General features: G+C 56.3%; 10 protein-coding genes across 10 annotated transcripts; 5 read left to right on the top strand and 5 right to left on the bottom strand.

The window, feature by feature from the left end:
• Positions 1–654: 654 nt before the first annotated feature.
• K452DRAFT_300988 (uncharacterized protein) lies at positions 655–1,690 on the bottom strand (the record flags this gene model as incomplete). The annotated part of the gene is made up of 3 exons (XM_033542392.1): positions 655–848; positions 962–1,063; positions 1,126–1,690. 3 exons carry the CDS (start codon positions 1,688–1,690, stop codon positions 655–657), a joined length of 861 nt encoding a protein of 286 aa, XP_033394161.1.
• A 2,421-nt stretch (positions 1,691–4,111) lies between these two features.
• On the top strand, positions 4,112–5,523 carry K452DRAFT_311392 (uncharacterized protein; the record flags this gene model as incomplete). Its single annotated transcript, XM_033543419.1, has 3 exons — positions 4,112–4,144; positions 4,195–4,822; positions 4,877–5,523. The coding sequence occupies 3 exons, from the start codon at positions 4,112–4,114 to the stop codon at positions 5,521–5,523; spliced, it is 1,308 nt and encodes a 435-aa protein (XP_033394160.1).
• Positions 5,524–7,159: 1,636 nt separating this feature from the next.
• Positions 7,160–10,039, top strand: K452DRAFT_290588 (uncharacterized protein). Its single transcript, XM_033541026.1, has one exon. The coding sequence runs from the start codon at positions 7,293–7,295 to the stop codon at positions 9,864–9,866; it is 2,574 nt and encodes an 857-aa protein (XP_033394159.1). The 5' UTR covers positions 7,160–7,292; the 3' UTR covers positions 9,867–10,039.
• Positions 9,905–10,933, top strand: K452DRAFT_338489 (uncharacterized protein; the record flags this gene model as incomplete). The annotated part of the gene is made up of 3 exons (XM_033545284.1): positions 9,905–10,135; positions 10,286–10,548; positions 10,595–10,933. The coding sequence occupies exons 1-3, from the start codon at positions 10,054–10,056 to the stop codon at positions 10,931–10,933; spliced, it is 684 nt and encodes a 227-aa protein (XP_033394158.1). The 5' UTR covers positions 9,905–10,053.
• A 1,506-nt stretch (positions 10,934–12,439) lies between these two features.
• Positions 12,440–13,894, top strand: K452DRAFT_276827 (uncharacterized protein). Its single transcript, XM_033539297.1, has 2 exons — positions 12,440–12,720; positions 12,816–13,894. Exons 1-2 carry the CDS (start codon positions 12,483–12,485, stop codon positions 13,406–13,408), a joined length of 831 nt encoding a protein of 276 aa, XP_033394157.1. The 5' UTR covers positions 12,440–12,482; the 3' UTR covers positions 13,409–13,894.
• Positions 13,895–16,004: 2,110 nt separating this feature from the next.
• K452DRAFT_86770 (uncharacterized protein) lies at positions 16,005–16,756 on the top strand. Its single transcript, XM_033547251.1, has 2 exons — positions 16,005–16,196; positions 16,301–16,756. Exons 1-2 carry the CDS (start codon positions 16,088–16,090, stop codon positions 16,687–16,689), a joined length of 498 nt encoding a protein of 165 aa, XP_033394156.1. The 5' UTR covers positions 16,005–16,087; the 3' UTR covers positions 16,690–16,756.
• Positions 16,757–17,325: 569 nt separating this feature from the next.
• On the bottom strand, positions 17,326–21,033 carry K452DRAFT_86690 (uncharacterized protein). Its single transcript, XM_033547248.1, has 2 exons — positions 20,208–21,033; positions 17,326–20,107 (listed from the first exon to the last, which is right to left on the bottom strand). Exons 1-2 carry the CDS (start codon positions 20,926–20,928, stop codon positions 17,562–17,564), a joined length of 3,267 nt encoding a protein of 1,088 aa, XP_033394155.1. The 5' UTR covers positions 20,929–21,033; the 3' UTR covers positions 17,326–17,561.
• Positions 21,034–21,220: 187 nt separating this feature from the next.
• On the bottom strand, positions 21,221–21,773 carry K452DRAFT_86764 (uncharacterized protein). The gene has a single exon (XM_033547250.1). The coding sequence runs from the start codon at positions 21,694–21,696 to the stop codon at positions 21,373–21,375; it is 324 nt and encodes a 107-aa protein (XP_033394154.1). The 5' UTR covers positions 21,697–21,773; the 3' UTR covers positions 21,221–21,372.
• A 1-nt stretch (position 21,774) lies between these two features.
• On the bottom strand, positions 21,775–22,903 carry K452DRAFT_86763 (uncharacterized protein). The gene has a single exon (XM_033547249.1). The coding sequence runs from the start codon at positions 22,605–22,607 to the stop codon at positions 22,038–22,040; it is 570 nt and encodes a 189-aa protein (XP_033394153.1). The 5' UTR covers positions 22,608–22,903; the 3' UTR covers positions 21,775–22,037.
• Positions 22,904–23,869: 966 nt separating this feature from the next.
• Positions 23,870–24,966, bottom strand: K452DRAFT_290581 (uncharacterized protein). Its single transcript, XM_033541025.1, has 2 exons — positions 24,199–24,966; positions 23,870–23,941 (listed from the first exon to the last, which is right to left on the bottom strand). The coding sequence occupies exons 1-2, from the start codon at positions 24,648–24,650 to the stop codon at positions 23,878–23,880; spliced, it is 516 nt and encodes a 171-aa protein (XP_033394152.1). The 5' UTR covers positions 24,651–24,966; the 3' UTR covers positions 23,870–23,877.
• Positions 24,967–25,201: the final 235 nt, after the last annotated feature.

The following is a 25,201-nucleotide window of genomic DNA, read 5'->3' as shown; positions in this document are numbered from 1 at the left end:
GGAACCTTTGGACCGTGGCTCGGTGGCGACGGGCTACGAGTAGGTACGAGTACGTCTGTCTGCACGGCATCGCCGCGCTAGCTACGGCGCTTGCCGCCAAGGGTCCGAGGGTCCTGGGGTCGTCGTTGGTGTGTGTCGTTGTCGTCGTCGTCAAGGCCGGGCAGCTGGCCGCGTCGAGGTACCCAGCTTTGTCCGACACGCGCGTGGCTGTGCACAAACCCGCGGGCGTCGTTTCTGGGGTTGGGGGCTGGAAGTAGGGAGTCGAGATCGAGATCGAGGCCCCGAGACGGGGAGGATGCAGTGCTAGAGTAGAGGGAGGGCTCCTACCTAACCTTACTCCTGCGGGCGCTCTCGTCGGAAGAGACGGAACGGAAGGAGGGGGGATGGATGGATGGCGGAACACTGCCCAGCTCGTCGCGCAGACACGGTCTCAAAACCTAGCAACCACAACGTCGAGGAGCAGGCGGATGAAGCGCGATATGTATCTCGAACAGTAGGACGAATATCAGCGTGAAAAACCCGAGACAAATTCGTCAATCGTGGTAAGCTCTGCGACGACTCTCGCTCCCCTTCCGGTGCGACGCAGACGCCGCTTGCCGCTTCTTTCCAATCATCATGGCCAACGGCAAGCCTCGACCCCACTTGCCGTCCCGCTTAGTGCGTCGTATATCCGCCATCCACAACTAGAGAATGCCCAGTGATCCATCTCGCATCATCACTCGCCAAGACGAGCGCCGCCCTTGCCGCATCATCTGGATCACCCATGCCGCCAAAGGGATGCATAGCGTCACGCTTGGCGCGCGCTTCAGGGTCATTTTGGTGGTTGGCCGTCATGGCGGTTGTGAGGACTGAATGTAGAAGGTGGTCAGGATGTGGTGGCAGAGGCACCAAGAACGTGCTTGCGGCTACAAAGGCGTGATGGGTGAATGTGAAATATTCTGAGAAGTTGAAACAAACTCACAGCCTGGGCAGATGCAGTTGCAGTGGATGCGCTCTTTTGCATAATCAAGAGCAATCTGTTTTGTCAGCTGGACCACGGCGCCTTTCGAAGCGGCATACGCCGCTGTTTCGAATTAGCTCTATCTTTAAATGAGGCCAAGAAATATGAAGAACGTGGCAACTCACGCGTTCCATGGAATGCCACTATTCCTAATATACTCGCAGTGTTGACAATCCAACCCTTGTCACCGTTGGATGTCTCCAGCGGCTCCTGGGTCAGCATCTGTGCCAAAGCATACTTACACCCGAGAAAGACGCCCTTGACGTTGATTGCCATTGTTTTATCGTAGTCATCCTCCGAAGTCTCGTGGCATCTCAGTACCCGAGAATGGGTACCCTCCACGCTGATCCCCGCGTTGTTCACCATGATATCCACTCGCCCAAACTGCCCAACGCACGCCGCCACCGCATTCTCTACATCTTCAGGCTTGGTGATGTCGGCCTTCACGAAGATGGCCTTGCAATCGGGATACGTCTGACGCAAAAATTCGTCCGTGGGTTGGCCAGCAGAAGCATCCCGCTCATGGAAACTGGTCGCTTTGCCGGTTTTGGGGTCGTTGCGAGGCGTAGGATAGAGGTCTAAGCAGCAGATTTTTGCGCCTTCCGCGGCATATGCGGTTGCTATAGCACGACCAAGGCCGGACGAAGAGCCAGTGATCAAGGCAGTCTTGCCAAAAAGACGATCAGGCATTATTGCGTCGTGGTATTCGGGTGGTCTTCGTGTGGGCGGGGTTTTTACGTGCCTCGTGACGACAATTCAACTTGGAGGATGTTCTGGATCTTCGTGAAAAACGCGCAACAGTGCTTGAGTGGAGAAAATGCTTCCTGGGGGCTGGTTCTAATGGTAAGTTGCGGGACGAGCCGACGTCATTAAGTGGTGACTTTGCGGGGAAGCTTCGTATGCCGATCTTTGCGCCGGTGCATGCATCTTGGACCCTTAACGGCCAGTTGAGAGTCCGAGAGTATATAGTACATGTAGCACAAGTAGTTAGTGTGCTCTAGAGTACATACTGGTGATACTTGTCAAATTGTCGACGTTGCTTATGCTTTGGTGGCAGTTTCGCGCAGGAGCCTAATATCAAAGTCTCCTCCTATTATAAGTCGCGAACGGACAGCAACAGCCTTGGCCGCGCTCTCAAGCATCCATCGCTCGATGAAAACATCGTCGGCCCCTCACCGCCTTTCCGAGCGGACGGCTCCAACCGGTCAGGTGGTCGCACCGCCAAGAAGAATCAGCGGCCAGTCGGAAAGAACGGCATATAAAGATGGCGATGGATCTCCCAAGACTTGTCGCCAAGACGTGGAGTACGCCCCCTCCCGCCCGGTGCGTATACTGAGCACGAGCACGAACACGAGTTTGTTTTGCGTTGCGAATATGTAGAGCCGACTTCACGGAGATAGAAGTCCCGAAGCGCAATAGGCGATACAGCGAAACAAGCGAGTGATAAAGTAGTCCTGCTCATTTGCAGCTTTCATGGTGGAAGGGAAAAATAGGCGTCCTGGCGTGGTAAAATGCGAATGGCGTGCTTGAAGTGATGGACGGGTCGGAGGTCACTAACCTCCTTTTCTCTTCAATCAATTTCCGAGACCAACTGGCGGAGCTGCTTTTTTTTAACTGGTGATCCTCTCATCCGTCATGCATCTTGCAGAAGGCCGCGTATACCCTGGTCTATACGAGACGTCTCAGATCTTCCCCAGGAAAATGCAGACGGTCGGGTCGGGCGCGGCGCAGTTAATGGTGTAGGAGACAGAGATCGCTAGGCCCGAAGCGGCAGGCAGCGGAAGGCAGACCGCGGATGAAGGGGACCCAAAAGTGCCGAAATTGAAACGTCTCTGCGTTGGAGGAGCGTTGGAAGAGAGGCGGAAGACGGAAGATCCGGCATGGTCGGGGCGCCAAGACCACAAAGTTTAAAGGCTTGGCAGGCCCAGCATGCTGAACGGAGCGAATTCGGCGGCGATCGATGCCCCAAGAGAGTGTGTGGAGATCCTAGCCTAGGGATGGGGCGCCGCACGTGAACAGGACGGTCTCTCTCAAGGAGAACTTAGGGGCGAGCTTAGATAGCCAATATTCAACACGCCCCTGGGGGTTGGCGATCCGAGGCGAGGCGGACGACTTCAAGTCGGCCGGGGCAGAGGCAGAAAACGAGAGGAGTGCCGCGGCGTCAGATGGCACTTTCTTCGTTCGAGGCAGGCGAGGTCGAGGCCTGCGACGGCCACCGATGTCATCATCATGGCCCATCCCAGCCCAACGCTCGTCATTGTGAAGCGCCGACCACGATGGTGCAAGCCCCACGGAGCTCAGGGTGGTCATAGCCGCCAGGTGCTGGCCTGGAGTGTGCAGCGTCCCCCCGCTCCATGGGCGTCGTACGTGTGTGTGTTTTGTGTGTGTGTTTTGTGTGTGCGCAATCGGCGCCGTTAGCCCAGCTGGCCGCATGCGACGATCCAGGGCGTGTGGAGACGACCTGACAGTGACGTGGGATGGACGAGCTGAAGCCGGTGGCTACACGAGGACGGATAAGGCGGCGAGCACAGAGCTTGCGTGGCTTGGCGGCGGGAGAGAGGCGGGAGAGAGGCGTGAGAGGCTGAGAGGGGCTGAAGCACCGCATGCGGCTAGGGTGCAAATGGCGTGTGGGCGTGGGGATTTTTGCGTGCTGGGCTTGGCCGGCGAGTGGCAGGGCGCTGTTTGCCCTCACGAAACGGCCGCCCGCATACAGCAAGCCCTAGTAGGCGGACGACAGCCTGTCCTTGATTCTTTGGTGATGCGCCGCCACATGGATCAGGTGTGGGGACCACCAGCAAGGGCCTTGCTTCCTTCCGCGCTCCGAGCCAAGCCCTGCCGCCAAGAGGTCAGGAGTCGAACAATCTACAGAGCACTGCGATAGTGCATAACGGCCTTGCTATTCCCAACTATAACATCAAGCCCCGTCCCTGTTGCGCCTGCATGCACACCACACTTTCTCGCTTCCGCTATTTCGACTTGTCCGCTACCGTAGACCCCCCAACACTCTCCGAGTCGTTAACCCAAACTTAAAGCTGCTTCTTGCCAACTCAACACCTCGACGACTCTTTCTTCCTCTCGACTTGCTGCATGATCACGACCTAATCTGCCACCATGGGACAAGAGAAGAACGTCAAGTGGGTGGAGGTAAATATGTTCTTTTTCCCTTTCCCACGACCCGCTCTAACGCCACCCAGGGCCTCCGTGGCATCGCCTCGGTCAGCGTTATCATGACCCATCTGGCCCGCGCCTGGTTCTACCAGTACTTTCTGGCCGCCGATGCCGAGGGCGTGCCCCCAAGCTTCCTCCAGCTGCCCATTATGCGCATCGTCCCCCAAGGCCGTATCGGTGTCACCATCTTCGGCTTCCTCACCGGCTTCGTTTGCGCGCTGAAGCCTCTGCGCCTCGCTCGTGCCGGAGAGCACCACAACGCTCTTACCGCCATCGCTAAGTCTGCTTTCCGCCGCATTCCTCGTCTTATGCTTCCCGCAACCTTGGCCATGACCATCGCCTGGCTTCTGGCTCAAATCGGCGCCTTCAACGTTGCCCACCGTTCCGACCAGGTCTGGATCAGAGAGGCTAGCCCTCACGGTGACGATTCCCTTTTCGGCGCCTTTGCCTCGCTCTGGCAGAACTTCCGCAGTGTCTGGACGAACGGCTTCATGGCCTACGATGACCATCAGTGGGCCATCCTACCTCTGCTCAAGGAGAGTATGCAGGCGTTCGTCACTCTCTCCGCGACCATCTACCTCAGCTACAAGTACCGCATGATGGTTTACGGAGCCATGTTTTGCTACTGCTACCAGTCTGATAGGCAACTCATGGGTAAGCACCCTCAAAACTGCCCGGGCTTGAAACCCAGTGACTAACTGCAGACAGAAACTTTCGGCCAGCAACTCTACTTTGCCATGTTCCTTTGCGACCTTTCCCTCCAGCCTTCGGGTCAGGCGTTCATGTCGAACCACCGCTTCGCCCTGAACGTCGCCTCTCCATTCCTTGTTATTCTTGGTCTTTACTTGGCATCCTACCCCATCGAAGGTGCCGAGTGGCTCACCTGGTCGCGCCAGCTCATGGACTTGTCCGAGTGGATCTTCCCCGAGGGCGTCGACATTCCCCGCCGCTATACCGCGCTCGGACTTGACATCACCATCATCGGCCTTTTCTTTTCGTCCGCCGCTAAGGAGATCCTATCCAACAAATATTTCATGTGGCTCGGTAAGAACAGCTTTGCTGTCTACCTCACCCACGGTACGCTCCTGCGCACTGTTCTCGTCTGGATGCTCTACGGAGTCGCGCACCCGCCGTTCAACGAGGTCAAGGATGAGGAGGGCAACGTCATTGGTGACTGGTTGCCCCCGCCCGGCCCCTGGTCCTTCCTCATCGCCGTCCCCATCTGGATCGTCATCGTGTACGCCGTGGCGCATGTCTGGACAACGTACGTCGACTCATACTGCGCAGGCTTGACGGCGCGCATCGAGAAAAAGGTCTTCGAGGAGGAAGAGAAGAAACAGATTGAGCTGGTCTAATCTGAAAGCCGATACAGCAATAATTCTCGCACAAAGGCGTACATGAAGGGCGGATAACCCGGATTTTTACTTTTTTCTTTTGTATATCTCTCCGAAGCTTGCATCGGACGGCGCGCGGACGGATGGGATTTGCATTTACCGCTGGTTTTGCGGTGGTTTGACTGCATTGCGTCTCTGCATAAACGCGGCATGGCAACAGACTCTTCAAGAGATAGAGCGGCGTACACATGGACTTAGAGTGGTCTAGTGGTGGCCGCTCATGCGACATTTTTTCTTTTTACTTTTGTAATTGTTTGAACAGGCACGATACCCTCCCAACAAGTAAAGCGGTAGCACTTGCGGCAAGATAGTCAATAAAAAAACAACTCATCACAACACAACACACCATGCGCACTGGTACTTGGCAAGCCAGCCAGACAGACAGACAAGGTGTCCTTCAGCCGCCAGCAGCCAGGCTGACATTGCAGCGGTGCAAGCGCGAGGAATAAGCATCAGCCAGCTAGGCAGCTAGCACGCACCACGGCCCAAAGCAAGCAAGCCAATACGAGCGCAACCACCCCCACCACTCCAACGGCCAAGTAACCAGCCCCATGGAACAGCAGCAGGCCACGGACTCGTGCCCCTCCCCCCATCCCTCCAAAGCACACACACATCCCTACCTATAGCATCCCCACACACCAGCCCACGCCCGATCTGAGACACGGTACCCGAGACACCCCCACACCGCAGCGCAGAGCAGCAGCGTCCCGCCCCGCTCCGCTCGCTCAGCGCGCTCCGCCGCCTCTGCGCGCGCCGTTTGGCCGGCCGGCTCCCCGCGAGCGCTTGGGTCCGGTCTCGGTCGGTTGAGGGGGTTGGGTGGTTGGGGGTGGTGGGGCGTAGGGCGAGACATTTTGGGTTTGGGCCGCGCGGCCTGTTTGCGGGCGCTGCGTGCTGCGTTTGGTGTTTGCAAAGTGGTGCTGGGAGAGGCGCGCGCGGCTGTGTGCGGCTAGGTATGTGGGTAGCTGACTTTTAGGTGTGTGTATGAGGGGTGGGTTGGTGCGCGTGTGTATGTATAAGCATCCATGTATGTGGGGGCGCGATCATGTCGTGCAGCGAGAAGAGAACATATACGGGACTGGCGGGACTAGGTAGTCCGTCCACAGCTCTCTCATATCTGGAATAAGCAACCATTCTACGTAGTCAAGCAGCAGAAAAAGCACACCTCTAACATAATCAAACACCAACAAGTAGCCCCAGCCGGGTCCGAGCATGAAGACAGAAAAAGAACAGAAGACCTCCTTGGACATACCATAAATAGCAGTAGATTCCATCCATCGCAAGGAATCCTACTTCAGCTGCTGCCGCTGACTTGTATAATTAGCACCCCAGCGCACATCAGCGCAGCCTTGCGGCAGCACTGACAAAGACATCCATCTGCACATCCACAAAAAAGAAAATCCAGCAGCAGCAGCCACCAAAAATATCTTCACAGGGCGCACGCAAGCACGCGCGTCCTCCAGGACGCGTGGCGGAAGCCACAGGGTTGCATGCGGGATGGAAGCGCCGCCACAGCGACAACAGGACGCGCCACCCGCGGCGCCACACGTCCGCGCGCCGCGCCTTTCGCGCATTTCGCGCCGACACTGATCCCAACGGGCTAACACGCACGCTTTTTTTCCCTCACTCATCCCGCAGCCCACCACACGCGCGCGCGCCACGCACGGAGAAGCCCTGCTCGCGGCCCCGAAATCCCACCTTCCATTGCCGCCTCGGATCACAACCCCGCGACCATGGCCGACAAGCGCAAACAACCTCCGCCGCCCGCCAACGGCCGCCAGCGCAAGCGCGCAAAGACCCGCGATGCCCGCACTATCGCTACCCAGGCATCCGGCGTCGCTTTCAAGAACGGCGAGGTCGACGTCGACAAGTTCGTCAAGGCGCGCCAGTACGAAATCAAGGCGCTCGAGGATGGCATGGCACGCTCGCGCAAAGGGCTCACCACCCGGGCTTTCCAGGGCGTGCCTAAGGAATTGCGCAGGCGGACGGCGAGTCACAATGTCAAGAGGGTGCCAAAGCGGCTGAGGGCGCGTGCTGCGAGGGAGATGGCTGAGGACAACACCCCCACAGTCACGGCAAGGCGGAGGAAACCGTCGTCTCACATGCGCCTGAGGCTGGAGACAGCCAAGCGGCTTAAAGCACTGAGCACAAAGGCAAAAGCAAGAAAAGAGAAAAAGAAGCAGAAGGCGAAGGCAGATGGTGATGGCGACGCAGATGCGATGGAGGTTACGGTTACGGACAATGCGACAGCAGCCATCCAGCCCAGAACGCCGCGCGTAAAGACGGCCACGCTCAAGAACCCTCCTACGCCGCCTGCCAAATTCCGCAAGCGCCAGTTGCACAAGAGCTGGCTGCCAACTCACATGTTCCACACCAAGCGCGCCCATCTGACGCCTCCGAGCGAGCCACTGTGGCGCTTCGCTATTCCTCTCGCGCCCACCGTAAAGTGCTACCGGCCAACCCACAGAGCCAGCACAACCAGAGGGGCAGTTGCCTGGGACATGAGCTACATGTCGACCATCGGCTTGGAAGGATCGGAGACTAGTGTGCAAGGGCTGCTTAAAGCTCTTGGCGTCGGTGTCAATGGTGATCCGGAAAGACTCTGGGGAAAGAAGGGCGAAAAATGGAGGAAAGGGACCCGAGCTTGGGAAGGTTGGCTCTACGAGAGAGATGGCTGGCCGCAGAAATCTATTGCACCGGTCACAGTGATTTGGCACGCCGGTTCCAACTCTGAAGATGTCGAGATGAAGGACGCATCAGCTACTGCGCAGAACAAAAAAGAACGAAGAAAAGCTTTTATACGCGTACATCCGTCAGCCTTCCTGCAGCTTTGGAACGAAGTCTTGAAAGTTGCCAAAATGCAACGACCCACCGTCACGGTAGAAGACCTGCGGTTTGAGATTGGAAGCATCGAAATCACTGGTCCAGGGGCCACGGAAGCACTTGCGGGAGCCTTGTGGCCTTTGGCAAAAGAGACTGTCGAGGATAGTCCTGAAGGGACTTGGAAGACTTTAGGACCTGTAACCAACCTTAACACTCTTCCCAACAACTGTCTTCTCGGCTTTGACATTTCCGACCCGCGACTACACCACCCGCCACGGACCATCTCCCATCCGATGGACAAGGCATCCCACTCGCGTCTCCTCCAGGTTATGGCCAACTGGCCAGCAGACCGCACACAGTCCGCTGCGGCACTCTTTGACCGTACCAACCGCCTTGCCGCATCGCGCTCTCTGCCAAGCCAAAAGTCCATCAATCGCCGCAAGACTTTGGCTATACCTGGATCCTACCCAGAGGCTCGTCCCACCGACCCCAAGATTCCTGTTCTGCTCTACGCATCACGCGGCGCGGGTGTGAGCACTGGGACATGGACGGTGCTCTTGCCGTGGAAGTGCGTGTCGCCGGTGTGGAGTAGCATTATGTACTACCCGCTTTCGACGGGTGGTAATGTGAGGCTTGGTGGGCTCGAGCAGAAACGGCAGCTGGCGTTTGAGGCAAGCGTGCCATGGTTTCCTGGCGATTTTCCGGGAACCAAGGCTGGTATGCAGTGGGAAGAAAGAGAGCGGGATCGGAAGAAGAATGAGTGGGAGCGCAGGCCGAAGGGAAAACGGACAGAATGGGACAGCGTGCCCTTAGCAGAAGGTAGGAAAGGCGAAGTCGGGATGGGCTGGGCCTGCGACTGGGAGAGGGTTATCAACGATCAAGCCTCGAACGGAGACAACGACGCCGCTACAAAACCAACCATCTACCAACTCCCCTCCTCTCTGGCATCGCAACAGCCCGCCACCGCCGCCGCCACAAGCCTCTCCGCCATCACAACCGTCCGCCTGGCGCTCCTCTCTCGCGGCCTCCCCATCTCCTGCGCCCGCATCTACCGCCTCCCGACCACGGACCCTACTCTCCGCAAACAATGGCTCGCCCTCGCGCCCAGCACCAAGTCCAACGCCCCCGCCCGCGCCGCCAAATGCGCCTCCGCTTCCGCGCTGCCGCCACGGCGTCCTCCTCCAGAGGCTCCAGAGCACGTGTGGCAAGCGCATCTAGCGGCGTCCTTGCTCGAGCCTCCTCCTCAGGCCGGCAACCCGGCGTACCCGGCTTCGCCTGACGCACAGGATCTCGTGGGATTTGTAACCGCAGGGAACTTTAACTTGGCCGATGGACGCGGGACGGCGGTTGGGGGGGTGGTGTTGGCCAAGTTGTGTGTGGGTGAGGGTGGGGAGATGGGCGAGGCCATGGCTGGAAGGGGGCTTTGTGTTGTGAGGAATGCGGGCGAGACGGTGGCGAGGGTTGCCAGGTGGGAGGTTGTGTAGAGTGTGGGTGGATGGTTGTGCTGGTTGGCAATGCTGGCTCTGGAAATGGCGGATATATCATATCGGTGTATCAGGTTAGATCTTAGTAGCGTGGCTACTTGCTGCTTTTGCTGTTGTAAAGATATGTAATAAGCAGTCGATACTAAGAGGATCGGGGTGTTGATGCCTCCTCGTTTCTTTTTCTAACATGCCTTGTATCGATTCAGGCAGGTCCGATGCAGAGTTGAGGGTACAGAAGCGTCGTGTTGCGGGCAACACCATTCGGGAAGGTGTGCCATTCGTTCTTGCAACCACGCCCTAGATACTGACTTCCACCGTCTTCCATCTCACCAGTCCTCTCTTTGTACTTCACAAGTCAACAACACCATCGTCCGAAAACCAAACAGACATCACCGCCATGGCCTACTACAATCAAACAGGTAGAATGACCAGTCGCCTCTACGACCCGTCACTTGACTATTACACAATTGACATCCCGCGATCGGACCTTGTCGTCTACAACCAGGAAAAGCAAATCCTCCAGCTTCAGATGAAGGTCAATGAGAAGCCTGAGCCATACCCTGATGAGAGTACCGTTGTCATCTATATCGACGGGGCCTGTCGTGGTGAGGGAACGCGTGAAGCGGAAGCCACTTACGGCCTCTACGTCGGGCTCGGATCTGACTACAACAGAAGCGGGCGGGTTCCTTCGTTCAATCTGCAAAGCAGCACTTACGCCGTGATGGAAGCCTTGCACTACGGATTGGACCTTTGTTCACGAGATCAAGAAGAATGACTCCAAGATTACACGCGTTATATATGCAACGGACTCGATCTTCCTGGTCAGGGCTCTGACGGAGTGGATCGAGGAGTGGATCGCCAATGACGGCTTCGACTCCGACCGTAATCAGGTTGAACACTTCGACAAGTTGAGGGACCTTCGCAATAGGTTCAATATCATGCAGCAGGTCGACGCCGGAGGCTTTGAAATCCAGCTCTGGCACGTTCCGCCGGAGAAGAATCAAGATGCCGATGCTCTGGCCCACGGGGCTCTGACTACTAGACCTACTCTTCAGAGTACTAGCTAGATGCTCCTACACAGGTATGCTGTTATAACATTCACTGTCATCAAGCATACAGACTGGAGAGTCTCGAGTTTGCTAACAGACCTTTCAGTGCATCTGACGATCCAGTACACGAAGTTAGCAGGCTTGTATAAATTTCAGCGTTATGTTCATCGACTCTGCACGCTGAACACAGAGCTACCACTGAGTTTCCGGTCAGCAAATTGGAGGGTTCTCAGGCATGGACAGATCCGCATGTGATCAGCTGGCAGTAAGTTGTGATGTCCGAATCCCAATACCCAATTCGAGAACTCAGTTCGACCCGAACATCTTCCCACTGTATTTTTCAACGTATTCTCTTCGACCGTTCACTAAACATGATAATATTTACGGACAATCAAGGTACCGTATCTCTGCTTAAAACAGTCGCAAAGAAGCTCATCCAATATGACAACATTGGTAATTGATTCACTCGTTTCGTTCCGAAAGCAACTTTACAACGATTAAAATGCCTTTTCTTAATCACCACCAACACAAAGGGTTTTCATGGTCATAGGTTCACTTGTGTGTTTACAGAACGCTTGTTGAGTGTTACAGAACATGGATTAGGGACAGCAACTCAGAAGAACTTTCATTAGTATAAATCACAAGAGTTTTACTTAAGAAAAGACCCTACCCTTGCCCACCGCTTCAAAAGGCCAATCCACCCCCGTCTCTGTTGAGTGATCTGTAATATCTCAGCTGCTGGCTCACCCTTGAATATCTGCTCGATAGCATGCTGCATGATCTCCAACCTGTATGTTATGGTGAGATATCTTTTCCCCTCAGGGATCGACGTACTTCTCCGACTTCTCGCATATCCAGGCATCAACGTCCGACCAGGTCTAAGAAGCAGCAGCAGCTTCGCCTCCTGAAAACCCTCTGCGGAGTCTCCGCGATTGCGCATCTCATATACTTCTTCCAGCCGCTCCTTCCATGTCGTGTTAGCATGCCACCCAATTAGATTTGCAGAAGCTCTGTGTTGGATCAGAATGGAAGTTCAGGAAGACGGAGTCTTGATTGCACTGGGAAACAGTTGATGGTTTTGTGTATATGGGTGTTGAATATGGCTTTGTTGTGAGCTATGGGGTTGGTATCCGTGCTGGAAGGCTGCGTTAGGGACCGAGGCGGGTGGAAATACACGCACCTAGTCTCGAATGGTCCGATGTAGGTAAAAGGCTAAGTTACTTTGGATTAGCTGGTCATTGGAAGGGCAGCAGCAAATTTGTGTGCACAAGAGATATGAATTCTTGAACAACCTGACAAGTTCATGAGAGTTGGGTCCGGCCTTATCTCTTAATTGGTAGAGATTACTGTAGCACGTCGAAACAATTGATGTCGATGGAAGCTATGTAAGATAATTGGACAGTGCTTTATGTATAATTAGTACCTAGTTTCACAGCGGAAAGGAATGTGTGGGGAACCTCGGTCCGGAGACCCCAGCAACAGCTTTCCCCGCGTTGAGCGAGCTCTAACATGGAGCTCCTCGCAGCGAAATCGCATCCCTCTCTCTCACCAAGACCAAGGACCCGCCATGTCGACGCCTAGTTTCTCCATCCCACCGCCCCCCACGAAGCTCTGCTCGCTGAGCTACCCCGCGCCCACAGTCCTCCTCGTCACGCTGAACAGGCCCAAACAGCTCAACTGCATCAACATCGCCGGCCACCACGAGCTCCACGACGTCTTCAGCTGGCTGGACCGCGAGCCCTCCCTCCGCGTCGGCATCATCACCGGCGCTGGGCGCGCCTTCTGCGCCGGCGCCGACCTCAAAGGTACCTACATACAGCAGGACACAGCTACCTACCTACCTACCCACCTCTTACCGCAACGCAGCAGCACAGCCCAGCCGCTGACACCGCATCCGCAGAATGGAACACGAGCAACGAGGCGGCGCTCCCGCGGCCCATGCCGCCCTCAGGCTTCGGCGGCCTCTCCCGCCGCTCCGGCCTCAAGCCCGTCATCGCCGCCGTGAACGGGCCCGCCCTCGGCGGCGGCTGCGAAATGCTCATCAACAGCGACATGGTGCTCGCGAGTGCGCAAGCGACGCTCGCGCTGCCCGAAGCTAAGCGCGGCGTCGTGGCGCTAGCAGGGGCGCTGCCCCGGCTCGTGCGGACGGTGGGCCGGCAGCGGGCGATGGAGATGGCGCTGACGGGGCGGGACGTCGGCGCCGTGGAGGCGCGGGACTGGGGACTCGTCAACCGCGTTGTTGATGGTGGGGCGGGGGAGGTGGTCAGGGAGGCGGTGCAGCTGGCGACTGCGGTCGCGGCGAATAGTCCTGATGCTGTGGTGGTGAGCCGTGAGGGGGTGAAGATGGGCTGGGATGGCTTGGGCGTCGAGGACGCGACTAGGCTTTGGGCGGAGAGCTGGTATCCGCGGTTGCTGGGTGGGGAGAATATGAAGGAGGGGGTGCGCGCGTTTGTGGAGAAGAGGATGCCGGTTTGGAAGGCGGCGAAGCTGTGATGTGGTTGGTGAGATTTCCGTGTGTGACCCTCGAGCACTTAGAGTGTGGTTTGGTTTGTATAGTTGTTGTCTACCTACAATAACTCGGAGCTTCAGGGTTGAATGTCGAAGTACCCGTGTGCATGCATTGGAAGCCAACTAACCAGTTGTAAAAAGGTAAACATCCAATTTCAACAAAGTCAAACGTGGAGTAAGTCAAAGCCATACCGATTGTCAGCGATTGTCTGGACATGAAGCTGCATGTACAGTAGGCAGAGAAGAAGCAGTCGGTGTTCATGCCTGCCAACCTAACTGCCCGCGCCTTCCTTGCCAAAAGTATAACAATGAGAAAGATAAAAAATAAAAATAAAAATAGAAATCAAGAGACAGAATCGACCCCGTCTTCCAACAGGGTCACCTTTACGAGTAGTAGCTCAATGATATATCAAGGGCCGTGCTAATGAAGAGCGTTAGCTATATACCAAATTACTAGGCTAGTGAGCCCCGTAGATTATTAACGGAATCCGATTCATATTTAAGTGTCAGAGCCCTCATGCTATATATACTATATATATATATATATATTTTTCTTTTTTTTCTTTTTCTTTTTTTTTTCGGGATGTTGATATGCTATATTATTACCTAGGTAAGAATTTCACTATGCCTATCCTTTATTCGTCTCTTCGCCCGCTCCTTATTTTTTTTTTCTCGCTCTTCGAGACCTCTCCTACTCTTACTCTTGCTCTTCATCTCTGCATCTCTCATTTCTTGAAGCCGACCGTCAGCCCGATTTGAGTGCAGTAATTGGTGATTACTGACGAGGTGGCTGCGAGATGAAGGCGCTTTACCTACCCTGATACCCGATACCGACCTTGCGCTGTGAGCTCTATAAGCATTTACAGCAACGGAAGGACACAGAGTCTGCCTTGCTCGTGAGCATTTCTACTACTACCCACGCATCAGTGGTTCGCCCACATCACTGCAAGGCCTTGCTGTCAACACTTAGTAGATGCTATCCTACCCACTATCGTGACGCAGACATTCTCAGTATAAGCACAAAGTAAATGCTTCTTCGATGCCTTCTTTTTCTGTTAACGTGTTTCCACCATGCTCGTCGCCCGTATCTATCTATCCATGGCGTGTGCACTGTGATCTGGCAAGGCATATAGTGCATATATATGCCACGGATATCGGGCTGTGTTTGTTGCTATTGAGATGCTGCTGAGGTAGGAATAGATATTTATCTTTAGCAGTGGGCTGTTAGGACTTTCAAAGCGAAAGGCATTAAGAGAAATTGTTCAAAAGCCTAGAGTGCGTTAACAACATTGTCCTAGCTGGCCGTCTCTTAATGATTTCCCCCTATTATCGCCTTTGGTTAATGGATTCTTCCCGCTTCCCAACGCAAGTAGGAGCGAGTGAAGGCTAAACGTTATATCACGAAAAAGAAATCATCGACTAAGCGGTTCGGAGACACGGTAGAGCGAAAGCCATTTTAGATAGTGATCCGGACATTTCCTAGCCACTAGTACCGCCTATTATCAACCACAGTTATACACCTAATACAGTACATCTACTACAAGCACAAGCACTCCCTAGATGACCACTCTTTCAGAATTCAGACCGGGTTCCTCCTTCAGTCTTAGACAACCCTAAATATACTAGCCTGCCTCATCTTTTTTCTAATCAAACACGACATTGCTCTCCATAATAGGCGGCTAAAAATATACGGTCGACAAGGGTCCCTACCTATACATACATATATTATAAAGAATAGGTTGTTCTTAGCGAGGGATTATGGGTTATAAAGGACCAACACATTTAATACTTCTTATCTCTTCGTAGTAAAAAGTCCATATAGCAAGCAAAAGAATCTACAAACGTCTACCTAGACAAATCAAACAAACAAAGAAAGCGCCCAAGTCCAAACCACCTACCAACGACAATAAAAACCCGTCTAAACCACCCCAACAACCACCCCAGCACCAGCACCAACAAATAGACAGACAGACAGACAGACAACGGACAAACGGAACCCCCCCTCTCTCTCTCACACACACACGCATCCCTCCCACCCGCACGCCCTCGTATCCGCAGCAGCAATTCCAGCCAATCAACCCCGCAGCACACCCCCACGCCACTCGCCTGCACGCCTGCACGCCTACACGCACTTACGCACACACATAGTATGCACGCAGCACGCAGTCAGCATGCACGACACGGAAGCCCTGCGGCAGGCCCCAAGGAAGCTCCCACCCACTCGCTCAATAAATAGTTAACCTCCGATTGGCGCGCTCGCCGGCTCCCGATCCTTGCTCGTGTCACACGTACGTACATTTACACCCACATACCGATCCGTACATGCGCATAAGTGCATACATGCATGCTTACTCGCTTCTTGCTCTCGCGTAGTTACCGATACCGCCTAGTCAACTGCCGAATAACTAGGTACCGCATACCGCGTACCGCATACCGCATACCGCGTACCGCATACCGCGTACCGCGTACCGCGTACCCAACCGGCCGCAGCCGACTGCAGGCATACGTACATACGTAACTACAGGCAGCACGAGGCAAACAACCAGGCAAACAACCAGCCCGCCCACCCGCCCGCTCTCTGTCACAATCACATCACGCCCGCACGCACGCGCTTATGCACACACACGGCTACACACCACCAGTCGTCGGCAGAAGCTTCGATCCATGTCATTGATTCCAATTCGTTTCATTTGCAGCTATTGTCTTGCCTTGCAGGCTCTCATCCATATCCATATCCATATCCATATCAGCCCACCCCCACCAAACCAGCACCGCACATCCATACACAACCCAGCAGCCAGGCCACCCATAACCACACCACCGCCGCCGATTCGATCCACACACATACACGCATCATACATCATCCACCATATCCATATCCATATCAGCCCACCCCCACCAAACCAGCACCGCACATCCATACACAACCCAGCAGCCAGGCCACCCATAACCACACCACCGCCGCCGATTCGATCCACACACATACACGCATCATACATCATCCACATCCAACAAGCATCTCACATCCCTCCCTCCCTTCCATCCCGTCCATCCCTATCCCACGCCCATCCACCATTCACATACCCATACCCATACCCACACCCCACAAACATCCCAAGCAGCCAGCCCGTGCATCTGCGCTCCGGCATCCCATCCCAATCCCATGCCATCCCGCCTGCCCGCCCCTCTCCACCTCAAGAAAGGAGTCCCGACGAGTAGGCAGAGTAAAAGAGATGATGATGGAGGACGCCGAGCCGATGAAGTAAAAGGAAGAAGAGGTGGAAGGAGAAAAGGCGGCTTAAAAAAGGGACAGAAAAACAAGAGTCAAGGAAAAAAGCCAAACGTCATAACAAATCGTCAGTCCATTTGTCTTTTTTAAATCTCGTCATATCCCTTCCTCCTAGTCTCCTCCCATCTCCCCGCCGCACGGCATTCGCTCTCTCTGATGTTTCACTTCCCTTTTCCATTTGCGCGCGCGAGGCAAAAAAGGCAAAACGACAAAAATAAGAAAAGCAAAAATGTCCCGAGGCAAAAAAGAGCAAGCAAAACCCCTCCCCTTTCCAAAGCATAAAAGGGAACAATGAGAAGGAAAAATAGGAAAATAAGGCAATGACAGCAATAGCCCAACGTCGACGACCCGTCGCAGCAACAACTCTCGTAAGCCCATCTAAACTCGTACCGATGGGACAAACCAAAGCATAGTGTGTGTAGAGAGAGGAGAACAAAACGCCCGTCGAATGTATGTGCAACGAGGAAAGCAATCCACCTGCGCCGTTGACAATGCTAGCTCTTTCAGTGCCACAGGGCTCCTCCCAACCCGCGAGAGACTTGAATCAAAACCCCGCGCGTGTGGTGATCCACATCTATAAACTTTTTGATTTTGCAACAAGGAAAGATATGATAAAAAAAAGACAATCAATGAAATAAACGAAAAGACGGCAGGCTACGGTTCAACTCTAGAACGAAGCTGCCTGACAACGCCGACCTCGTCTAGTATAGTGCGCGTGAAAAATGACATGCAATGAGCGTAACCGACGTTAACAATTGAAGGTTTCCGGATGGTTCGATTCGGCTAGATACTTGTGGAGGCGCAGCAGACTGCAGAATTAAAAGCGTCGAGCGGAGAACCTTGGGTGCATTAATAGGTACTGACAGCAGAGACACCACCATGTGTGGGAATCCCGCTAGCCAGAACACCATGAGGATGAACTCCGGTGGCATGGACGCTAGTGGGAGTAGCAGCAATGCTGTGGGACTGTGGGGTCTGGGTTCCAGACTGCTTGTCAATGGGCGCGAAAAGAAGCTTCATGTCCAGCAGCAGGTCGTCAACAGCGTAGTTGTTGTCCATGTCGCCGACAGAGCCGGATGGCATGCCAAACCTGCTCTGTTCAGAGGCGACCCAGTTCTTGATTTGCTTGAGGACATGGAGGGTCTGAGAGAACCTTTGGTCCGCGCCCATGTTCAGCCAGTCCTTGCTGCGTCTGCGCATGATGGTGTTTGCAAGCCAAAAGTAATGGATGCCATCTCTGCAGTAGCCGCGAGGAGATGGTGCCTGCGGCCCGTATTGAAACCCCATGTCTTGATCCCAGCTCCGCTTCCATTGCTCCAGCGCCAAACTGACAATGCGAAGCGCTTGGTTGGCGTTCTGCGCCGCGACGGTATCTGTCGGTGTCGCAGGGCCACTCGTGCTGGCACTGCTGGTTCCAGAAGAGGCGTCGAACTCGTTTGACATGGGAGTGCTGGAACCACTCGACGGCATACCGTTGGGAAGCAGGTTCGTGTGCTGCGCTGCCTGGCGAAGTGCGCTCCACATCTGGACGTGGATAGCGTGAATGATGATGAACTTGGAGTAGATGTTTGTCGACCGAGGCAAGGGCTCGCTGTTGTTCTGAACCAACGTGCGCAGAACCTCGCGGATCTCCTGCTGCTTCAGCAGACGGCTGCCCGCAATGTTCTTCCTCTCCTGCACCACACGGCCATGCAAACCGAGGGCATCAGCGCAGTCGTTCGCGGTACGCGCCTCCCAAACCGCGTCGTCAGACGGCAGCGGAAGGCGAATCTCGAAAACGTCGAACTGAGCACGGCAATTGCAGAACATGACAAGTGCTGCGTCGAGCAGGAAGATGAGGAACATGATTCTCGACTTCTTCTCTTGCGCCACCCAAGAACCCCAAGACCACTGCCGCAGCTGGTGCGGGTGAGCGTCGGCGCCCACATTGTGCAGAATGCTGAAACCCTGTTGGCCTTCCGGGGTCGGGGTGAGTAGATTGAGATTGCGCGTAACTTGCGCCAGCTTCGGGAATTCTTCCCGGATCTGCTGCCGCTGCGCCGCGTTGCCGTGCCACATGAAAGCCATCGAAAGTAGAATCAGTGTTTGAAGTTCCTCGATATCGGCCGTCGAATTCGTGATGATGTTGGCCTTGTCTTGGTCCGAATCGCCAAGCATGCCATAAATACGTGAAGATCGTTGAACAGCGCCCTTCGTCAACTCCATGAGCGCCCGCACCTGTAAAATATTTTGCTCCTTTGAATACACAGCCCCAATGCAGATGATAGTTAAGAGGAGACCATTGCTGGCTTCAACCGGGTTGAAGGTTGGCATATGAATCAATGGCCAGTGCTCCTGGAAATTCTTGAAACCTTCGAGGAAGGACTTCATGTTTTCCAGCGAGGAGGCCTTCCTCAGAACATCGAGCGCTTGTGCCTCGTTAGGCTGGACAAGAGAGGTCCCGCCGGGGAAGCAGAAAGCGATCAAAGCTTCAGCCTTATTCTGCAAGGGATCAGAAGAGCTCAAGTTCCAAGTGTCAAACACGGTGTCTGTGTTGGGGAATGCCGACGCACTGGAATAAATGTTGTTGAACATGCCATCCGGTGTGGCCTCACCGGACGAGTGGTGAAAGTTGTTCGTGGTCAGATCTGTCTCGGCTTTTATAGCAACAGGATCCTGAGAGATGCTGGTTGGGATGCCGAATGCGTCCTGTCCCCCATTGTGATGGTAAGGATTATCCCAACCCATTTCGTTTCCCTGGCCGTTATGGACGTTGTTCATGCCAGAGATACTGGCGCGGTTGAACATGGCTGTGTTGTGATCATCAGCCTTCATTGCCATGTTGTTGTGCATGTTAGCGCCCGAGACGGCGTGGTTGTACCCAAACTGATGGTTGAGTTGATCATTGTGGCCCATGGTATAACCAGGCATCTGTCCTCCAAGGCTGCCGGGAACCGTGTTTGCGTGGTTCAGATGGCTCGCGTCGAAACTCATGCGGTTCTGCTGAAGGACGTTCAGGTCGGAGATGCTCCTGCGCTGGTCGTTGAGTCCGTTCATTTGGGTCGAGGGCTGCATCAGGCTGTTGGCGCGGGACGTGCGGGCGGACATGGACGGCAGGCTTTCAGCGTACTGGCCCGGCGATTCGGACGAGAATCCCTGATTGCCGACCATGTTGTTTGGGTAAGCACCATTCGAAAAACCAGTAGGGGCGTTCACAGCGTTGAGGTAGCTGTGATCACCTGATCCACCCTGCGAAGCTCTGTTCTTCCTCAAGTGTGCCTGAGAGTTGGCCAGATGGTTCTGGCCGGTGGGGTTACCGCGACGGATCGAGCACTTTTGGAAATGTCTCTTGAGAATGTCGGAACGAGAGAAGGTGTCCTTGCAAAGATGGCATTGATAAGGACGCTCGCCGGTGTCTGGAGAGGAGGGGCTGGGTTAGCATTCCAGCCAGCGAGAGGCGCGTCTTGCTGAAGAATGGGGAGAAGGAGGACGAAAGAAAAAGAAGTGGTGACTCACGTCTCAGGAGGTGGCGCTTCAAGTGCTTCAGATGAAGATAAGTCTTGTTGCAATGGGGACACTCGTACTTGTTGTCGGCGTTCTTGGTCAAGTTCTGTGTTGCCTTGGCGCTGCCGGGGGCTGGGCGACCGTTGGCGGTGGGCAAGACACCACGGCGACCTTGCTGTCCAACGACATGTATCGGCTCAGGCTCCTGGTTGGGGAGTATGGGAGGCTGGGTCATCAAGTGCGAGGAGCTGTAGGGCAGGCCGATGCCGCCCGAGGGCATTGGACGGATGTCCTGCAGCGAGGCCGTCATGCTCGCAGGGGCGATGGCATGCACGTTGTTGGGGTGGGCGCTCGAGGTGATGCCGCCCAGCGACTGGCCGTTAGACAGGGTCGGGTGGGAGAGGAAGTAAGAGCTCGACGACGGGTTCGAGTGGAGCGGGGGATGCGGCGCAATGGTAGGCAGCGCGCGGCCGTTGCTGACCGAGGGGGCGCTGGAGGCGGGCGTATGCGGAGTCAGCGGAGTCTGGGGCGCGCTCCCGTAGGCGTTTGTGGAGAACTGGGTCACGTTCCCGAGTGGAGGCAGTGGGGGGAGCTGCTGAGTGGACGCGGAGGGCGCGCGAAACCTTTGAGGCGGCATCGACGTCTGGTGCGGTGTCAAGGGCTGGGAATGGGTGCCAGAAGGCGTCGGGATTCCATGCAAGTAGGTAGAGGTCTGGTGGAAGGGATCGTCCATGGTATGGTGGAGCGGAGCGGGCGGTGGGAGGTTTCGAGGCGCACAGTCGGGAGTGGGCGCCAGGTGCACATCCGTCGGCTCAGGCGGGCGCGGTCGGACGGGACTACGAGTCGCGTCTGGAGGTTAGGCCGGGGCGGGTGATGGTGGTGGTGAGGGAAGTGCTGGCTGAGTGGTGGTGTAGCAAGCGCGGTTTGGTGGAGAAGAGGAAATATGGTGGGGGGTTTTGCGTTGGCGGGACGCGGTGGAAGTGGGATGATGTTCGGCGCGCAGGCCGAGAGAAATTTTCGGCAGCCGGGGCGTCGACGGATTGGGCCAAGGGTCGCCAGCAACACAACAGCAATGGGGCGCGGCGGGAGGGTTATGGTTCAACGCTCAGCGGGAAGGGATTGCGCGCAGATCCAGGACCCACAGCCGAAGAGCCTCTCTCAGCCTCAGCCTCAGCCGTCAACGGCAGAAAGTGGAGCGACAGGAAGCGGGTGTGGAGCCAGGGACGGGCGGCAGGCGGCGGGTGCGGCGAGGGTCGTGGTAAAAGAGAAACAAAGACGACGTGTCCCTGATGGGTTGGGGAAGAGGGAGTGGAGGAAGAAGAGGAAGTAGGAAGTGAAGAGAGAGGGAGGATGGATGATAATGCGCGCGCGCGATCAGCTCACAAGCAGCCAGCGACGGGCGGGCATTGAAAGCACACAGGCAGGCACACAGGCAACAGGCACAGGCACAGGCACAGGCACTACAGGCAAGGCAAAATGGCAACAAATTACAGGCGCGCATTGCGCCAAAATATCGGGCGGCGGACGGCACGTGACGGGGGAGTAAGTACTGGCAGAGAGAGACAAGTGCCGTGAATAGATAGATGCCCGTGATGGATGCCCTCCTTCCCTCTGCACCATCCAGGCCTTATCGATTATCGAAGGAGCCTCGCCGCCACCATCGCCAAGGCGCACTTATCTCCGATGCCAGCTGTCGCCAAGTCTGGAGATGCGGAAAGTTGTCCGAGCCCAGAGCTTGCCCGGAAGCGCCCGGCCACCGCGACCGCCAATGGCGATCCCGATGCGCGACAGACTGTGGCAGCGAGTCCTCTCATTCTAGAATCGCTGCTCCTCACGCCATAGTTAGGTAATCCGGAAACGCAATCCCATTACCCAAACGAGCTGCCCGCCGCGCCCGGATCGAGCAAACGTGTCAACACGAACCTGATGAAAAAGACAAGACATTCCTCCAAGCGCATCCTCCGGTCCGCGACCCCTGCGCTTCCGCGACGAGATCTGCTGGCAGCAAGCAGGGGCGCGACTCGAATTAGGCCGATGGCTGCATACTACGACCTCAGTCGAGACGTTCCTGCCTCGCCAACGGCCACCGGCCAGCGAATCGCCTGTAGCCGCCAGGGGTAATGCGAGGAAAAAAAGACCGTCGGGCCTGGGGCCGGCGACGACTTTGTACGTATGTAGTAGAAGCGTTGAGGGTGACCGGTCACGCTCCGGTACCGGGACGCGGCCTAGATGGGCAATGAATGTGATAGATGATATCGCGGGGCCGGCAAGCCGCAGGACGCGATGGATTGCAATCGAAGGAACGGCGTTGGGCGACAACGACGCTACGGGAACCAAGGCTGACGTCGGCCTGGTGCCTTGGCCTGGTAGTCCTTTGTTTTGTAGCATGGAGGACCTGGCTAGTGTGTGCATCGTGGGTTCCTCACAGCTTTACCCCTCCAGCACGTGCGGCGGGATCCTCAAAACAAGCTGCGTGGGTGGTTGCGGGAGAGGTGGACGGGTACCTAGCCATCCGGGCGCGTGCACTGCACACACCCGGCGCGCAACGTCGCACGCGCTCCAGCGGGCAGATGGTCGGCCAAAGAGCCTTGTAACCTGGCCGTGGCGAGTGCAACCACGGCCGGCTCGTCTCGCGACGGGTGTGCGAGATGGGCCAAGGCCCCAAAGGGGGGTCCGCTGGGTGCCTGTCTGTGCAAATAGAGTGCCGGCAATTGTTCATCTCGCCTGCTCGCCTCGTCCTTCTCTCACACACCGACCGTCCACGATGATGCAGTAGTCATCCCTCCCCCCCCACGCACAGACGGGCAGCCAGACAGGCAGACAGGCAGACAGTACACAGACACTTTCTCACTCCTCGTCTCGTCTTGTCCTTTGCGCGGCAAAAAAAAAAGCCTCTCTCGCCTCGCGCTACCTGCCGGGGACTGCGCTGTCCTCACCGTCGTTGTCGTCGCCGCTGCGCTTCTCGGCCGTACCGAGCGTCTGTCGCCGACGTCTGCTCGTCGCGGATGCTCGTCAATGGCCGCTTGCTGCGCGCGCGTCGGCTCTTCCGCGGCGGCACGGACGGACTCGCTCGCTCGGGTCGCTCGCAGCCGATGCCGCTCGCGACTCGCGACTCGCGCGTCGCGAAATGCTTCGCTTCGGGCTTCCGATCGAGGGAGGGGGATGGCTGCGCGTGTGCTGATGGCGCCCGAGGAGGTGGGTATCTAGTCATGTACGTGGACGTGGTCGTGGACGTGGACAGGAGGGGGGGGGGGGGGGGGGGGGGGGGGGGGGAAGGAGCTGCGTCGACGTCGCCGTCGTCCAAAATGTGATGAGCGCTGTGCGCGGCTGTCTCGATCGATGAGACTGACTGTGTGTGTGTGTGTGTGTGTGTGTGTGCTGGTGCGGAGAAGACGGCGCGCCTCCGTGAGCATGAGTTGCGTGTGCTTGCTGCTCCTCGACACCTACCTACTTACTCCGTACACCATTGCCCTTCGAATGCCCTTCGAATCACGTCCATCAATCCTCACGCTCCTTCGGGATTCCTCTTGACCAGTTCATCCCCCCAACCCATTTCATCTTCTCCGGCCATCCGACCCCAACACCAACACCATCACTTTCGCCGCAGATCATCTTGTAGGCAGCCTCACTAACACTCCCTCAACCCCAGCTTCCGCGCGGACGCCAACGCGCTCCACCGCCGTCAGTAGCCAAACTCCCATATGTCTTTGACGTAGCCCTCGGTGACAGTAGAGTCTTCGCCATATCTGTTGGCAAGGAGAGAGGGGAGCCACGCGTTAGCTGGGTGTCGAGCTGGAGAGAGCGATTTGTGGAATGGCACTGCACAACTCTGATCTCGAGACGATCTCCCTCGCCCCAGAGAAGACAGAGCCCGCGGGGCAACCCAACAAATAACAAAAGGCAGAGAGATGGAGATAGAAAAAGAGAAAGAGAAAGAGATAGAGAAAGATGGGGACAACATGAGAGAGGAGGGAGAACATAGCAAAAGCAAAACACGACTCACTTCTCCTGCCACTGCACAAACCCGCCATCGAGGACGCAAACCTGCTGTTTCTGTCCCCCCTCAACCCCAGCCTCAGCCTCAGCACCCACGCTCCCATCCGCCCTCACCCCCACACTCTCGCCCTCCCCCTCCTCCTCGCCCAGCAGCCTCGCCCTCTCCCGCAAATATCTCAGCGCCGCGCTCGGCCCCCGCTGCTGGCTCAGCGCGCAGTGGAACACGACGGTCGGGACGTCGCGCAGCGCGCGCACCAGCTCCGGCGTCGCCCAGTCCAGCGTCGACGACGGCACGTGCCGGCTGTGCCGGATGTGCCCGCCGACGTGGTCGCTGTCGCGCACGTCGATGACCGCTACCTGCGGACTGCTGCCTGTCAGCATCGTGCTGCTCGTCTTTAGCAGCCCGTACAGCTGGTCGCGGTCGATGCGCCGCAGGCTCGCAATCGTGAGGTTCGACATCTTGCCCTCCTAGTGCTGCTGCTGCCGTGCGTTGTGTCTCTGTGTGTTTCTGTGTGTTCGTGGCTGCGCTTTCTTCCGCGATGCTGCAGGAAGGCTGCTGTGCTCTTTTCTTTTCGGGTGGCGGCGGGAGCGGCGGTGGCGGCGGCGGCGGCGGCGGCGGCGGCGGCGGCGGTTGCGGTGTTGCGGTCGTACAAGTCGCGCTCAGTTGGTTGGCTGTCAAGTTTGTTGCGCGAGGCGTGCGAACACCAGGAAAAAAAAATAGCCGTAGACATAGAAACAAACAAACAAACCTTAGGTAGCGTTTAGCCTGTCCGCCAGCGCCGTTGAACGTCGGAACCCACGTGTGACCGCTTTTGTGACGTCGGGCCCGCCCCGCGACGATGTGGGGTCGTGGAGTAGAGGCGCGGGAAGGACGGACTTTCTGGATGCGCGCCCGCATGGCGTCTTGCATATGTAAGGGTCCTGCTGCCTATCGCTGCAGGGCTCTGCCCGTGCTGCTTGCTGTGGGCTACATGTATCTTATTCAATGGGGCTGCCTGCGAGGTGGGACG

The sequence above is a fragment of the Aplosporella prunicola genome (assembly GCF_010093885.1).
Source record: "Aplosporella prunicola CBS 121167 unplaced genomic scaffold K452scaffold_23, whole genome shotgun sequence".
Classification (NCBI taxonomy): Eukaryota; Fungi; Ascomycota; class Dothideomycetes; order Botryosphaeriales; family Aplosporellaceae; genus Aplosporella; species Aplosporella prunicola.
This window is presented reverse-complemented; position numbering and strand designations above follow the sequence as displayed.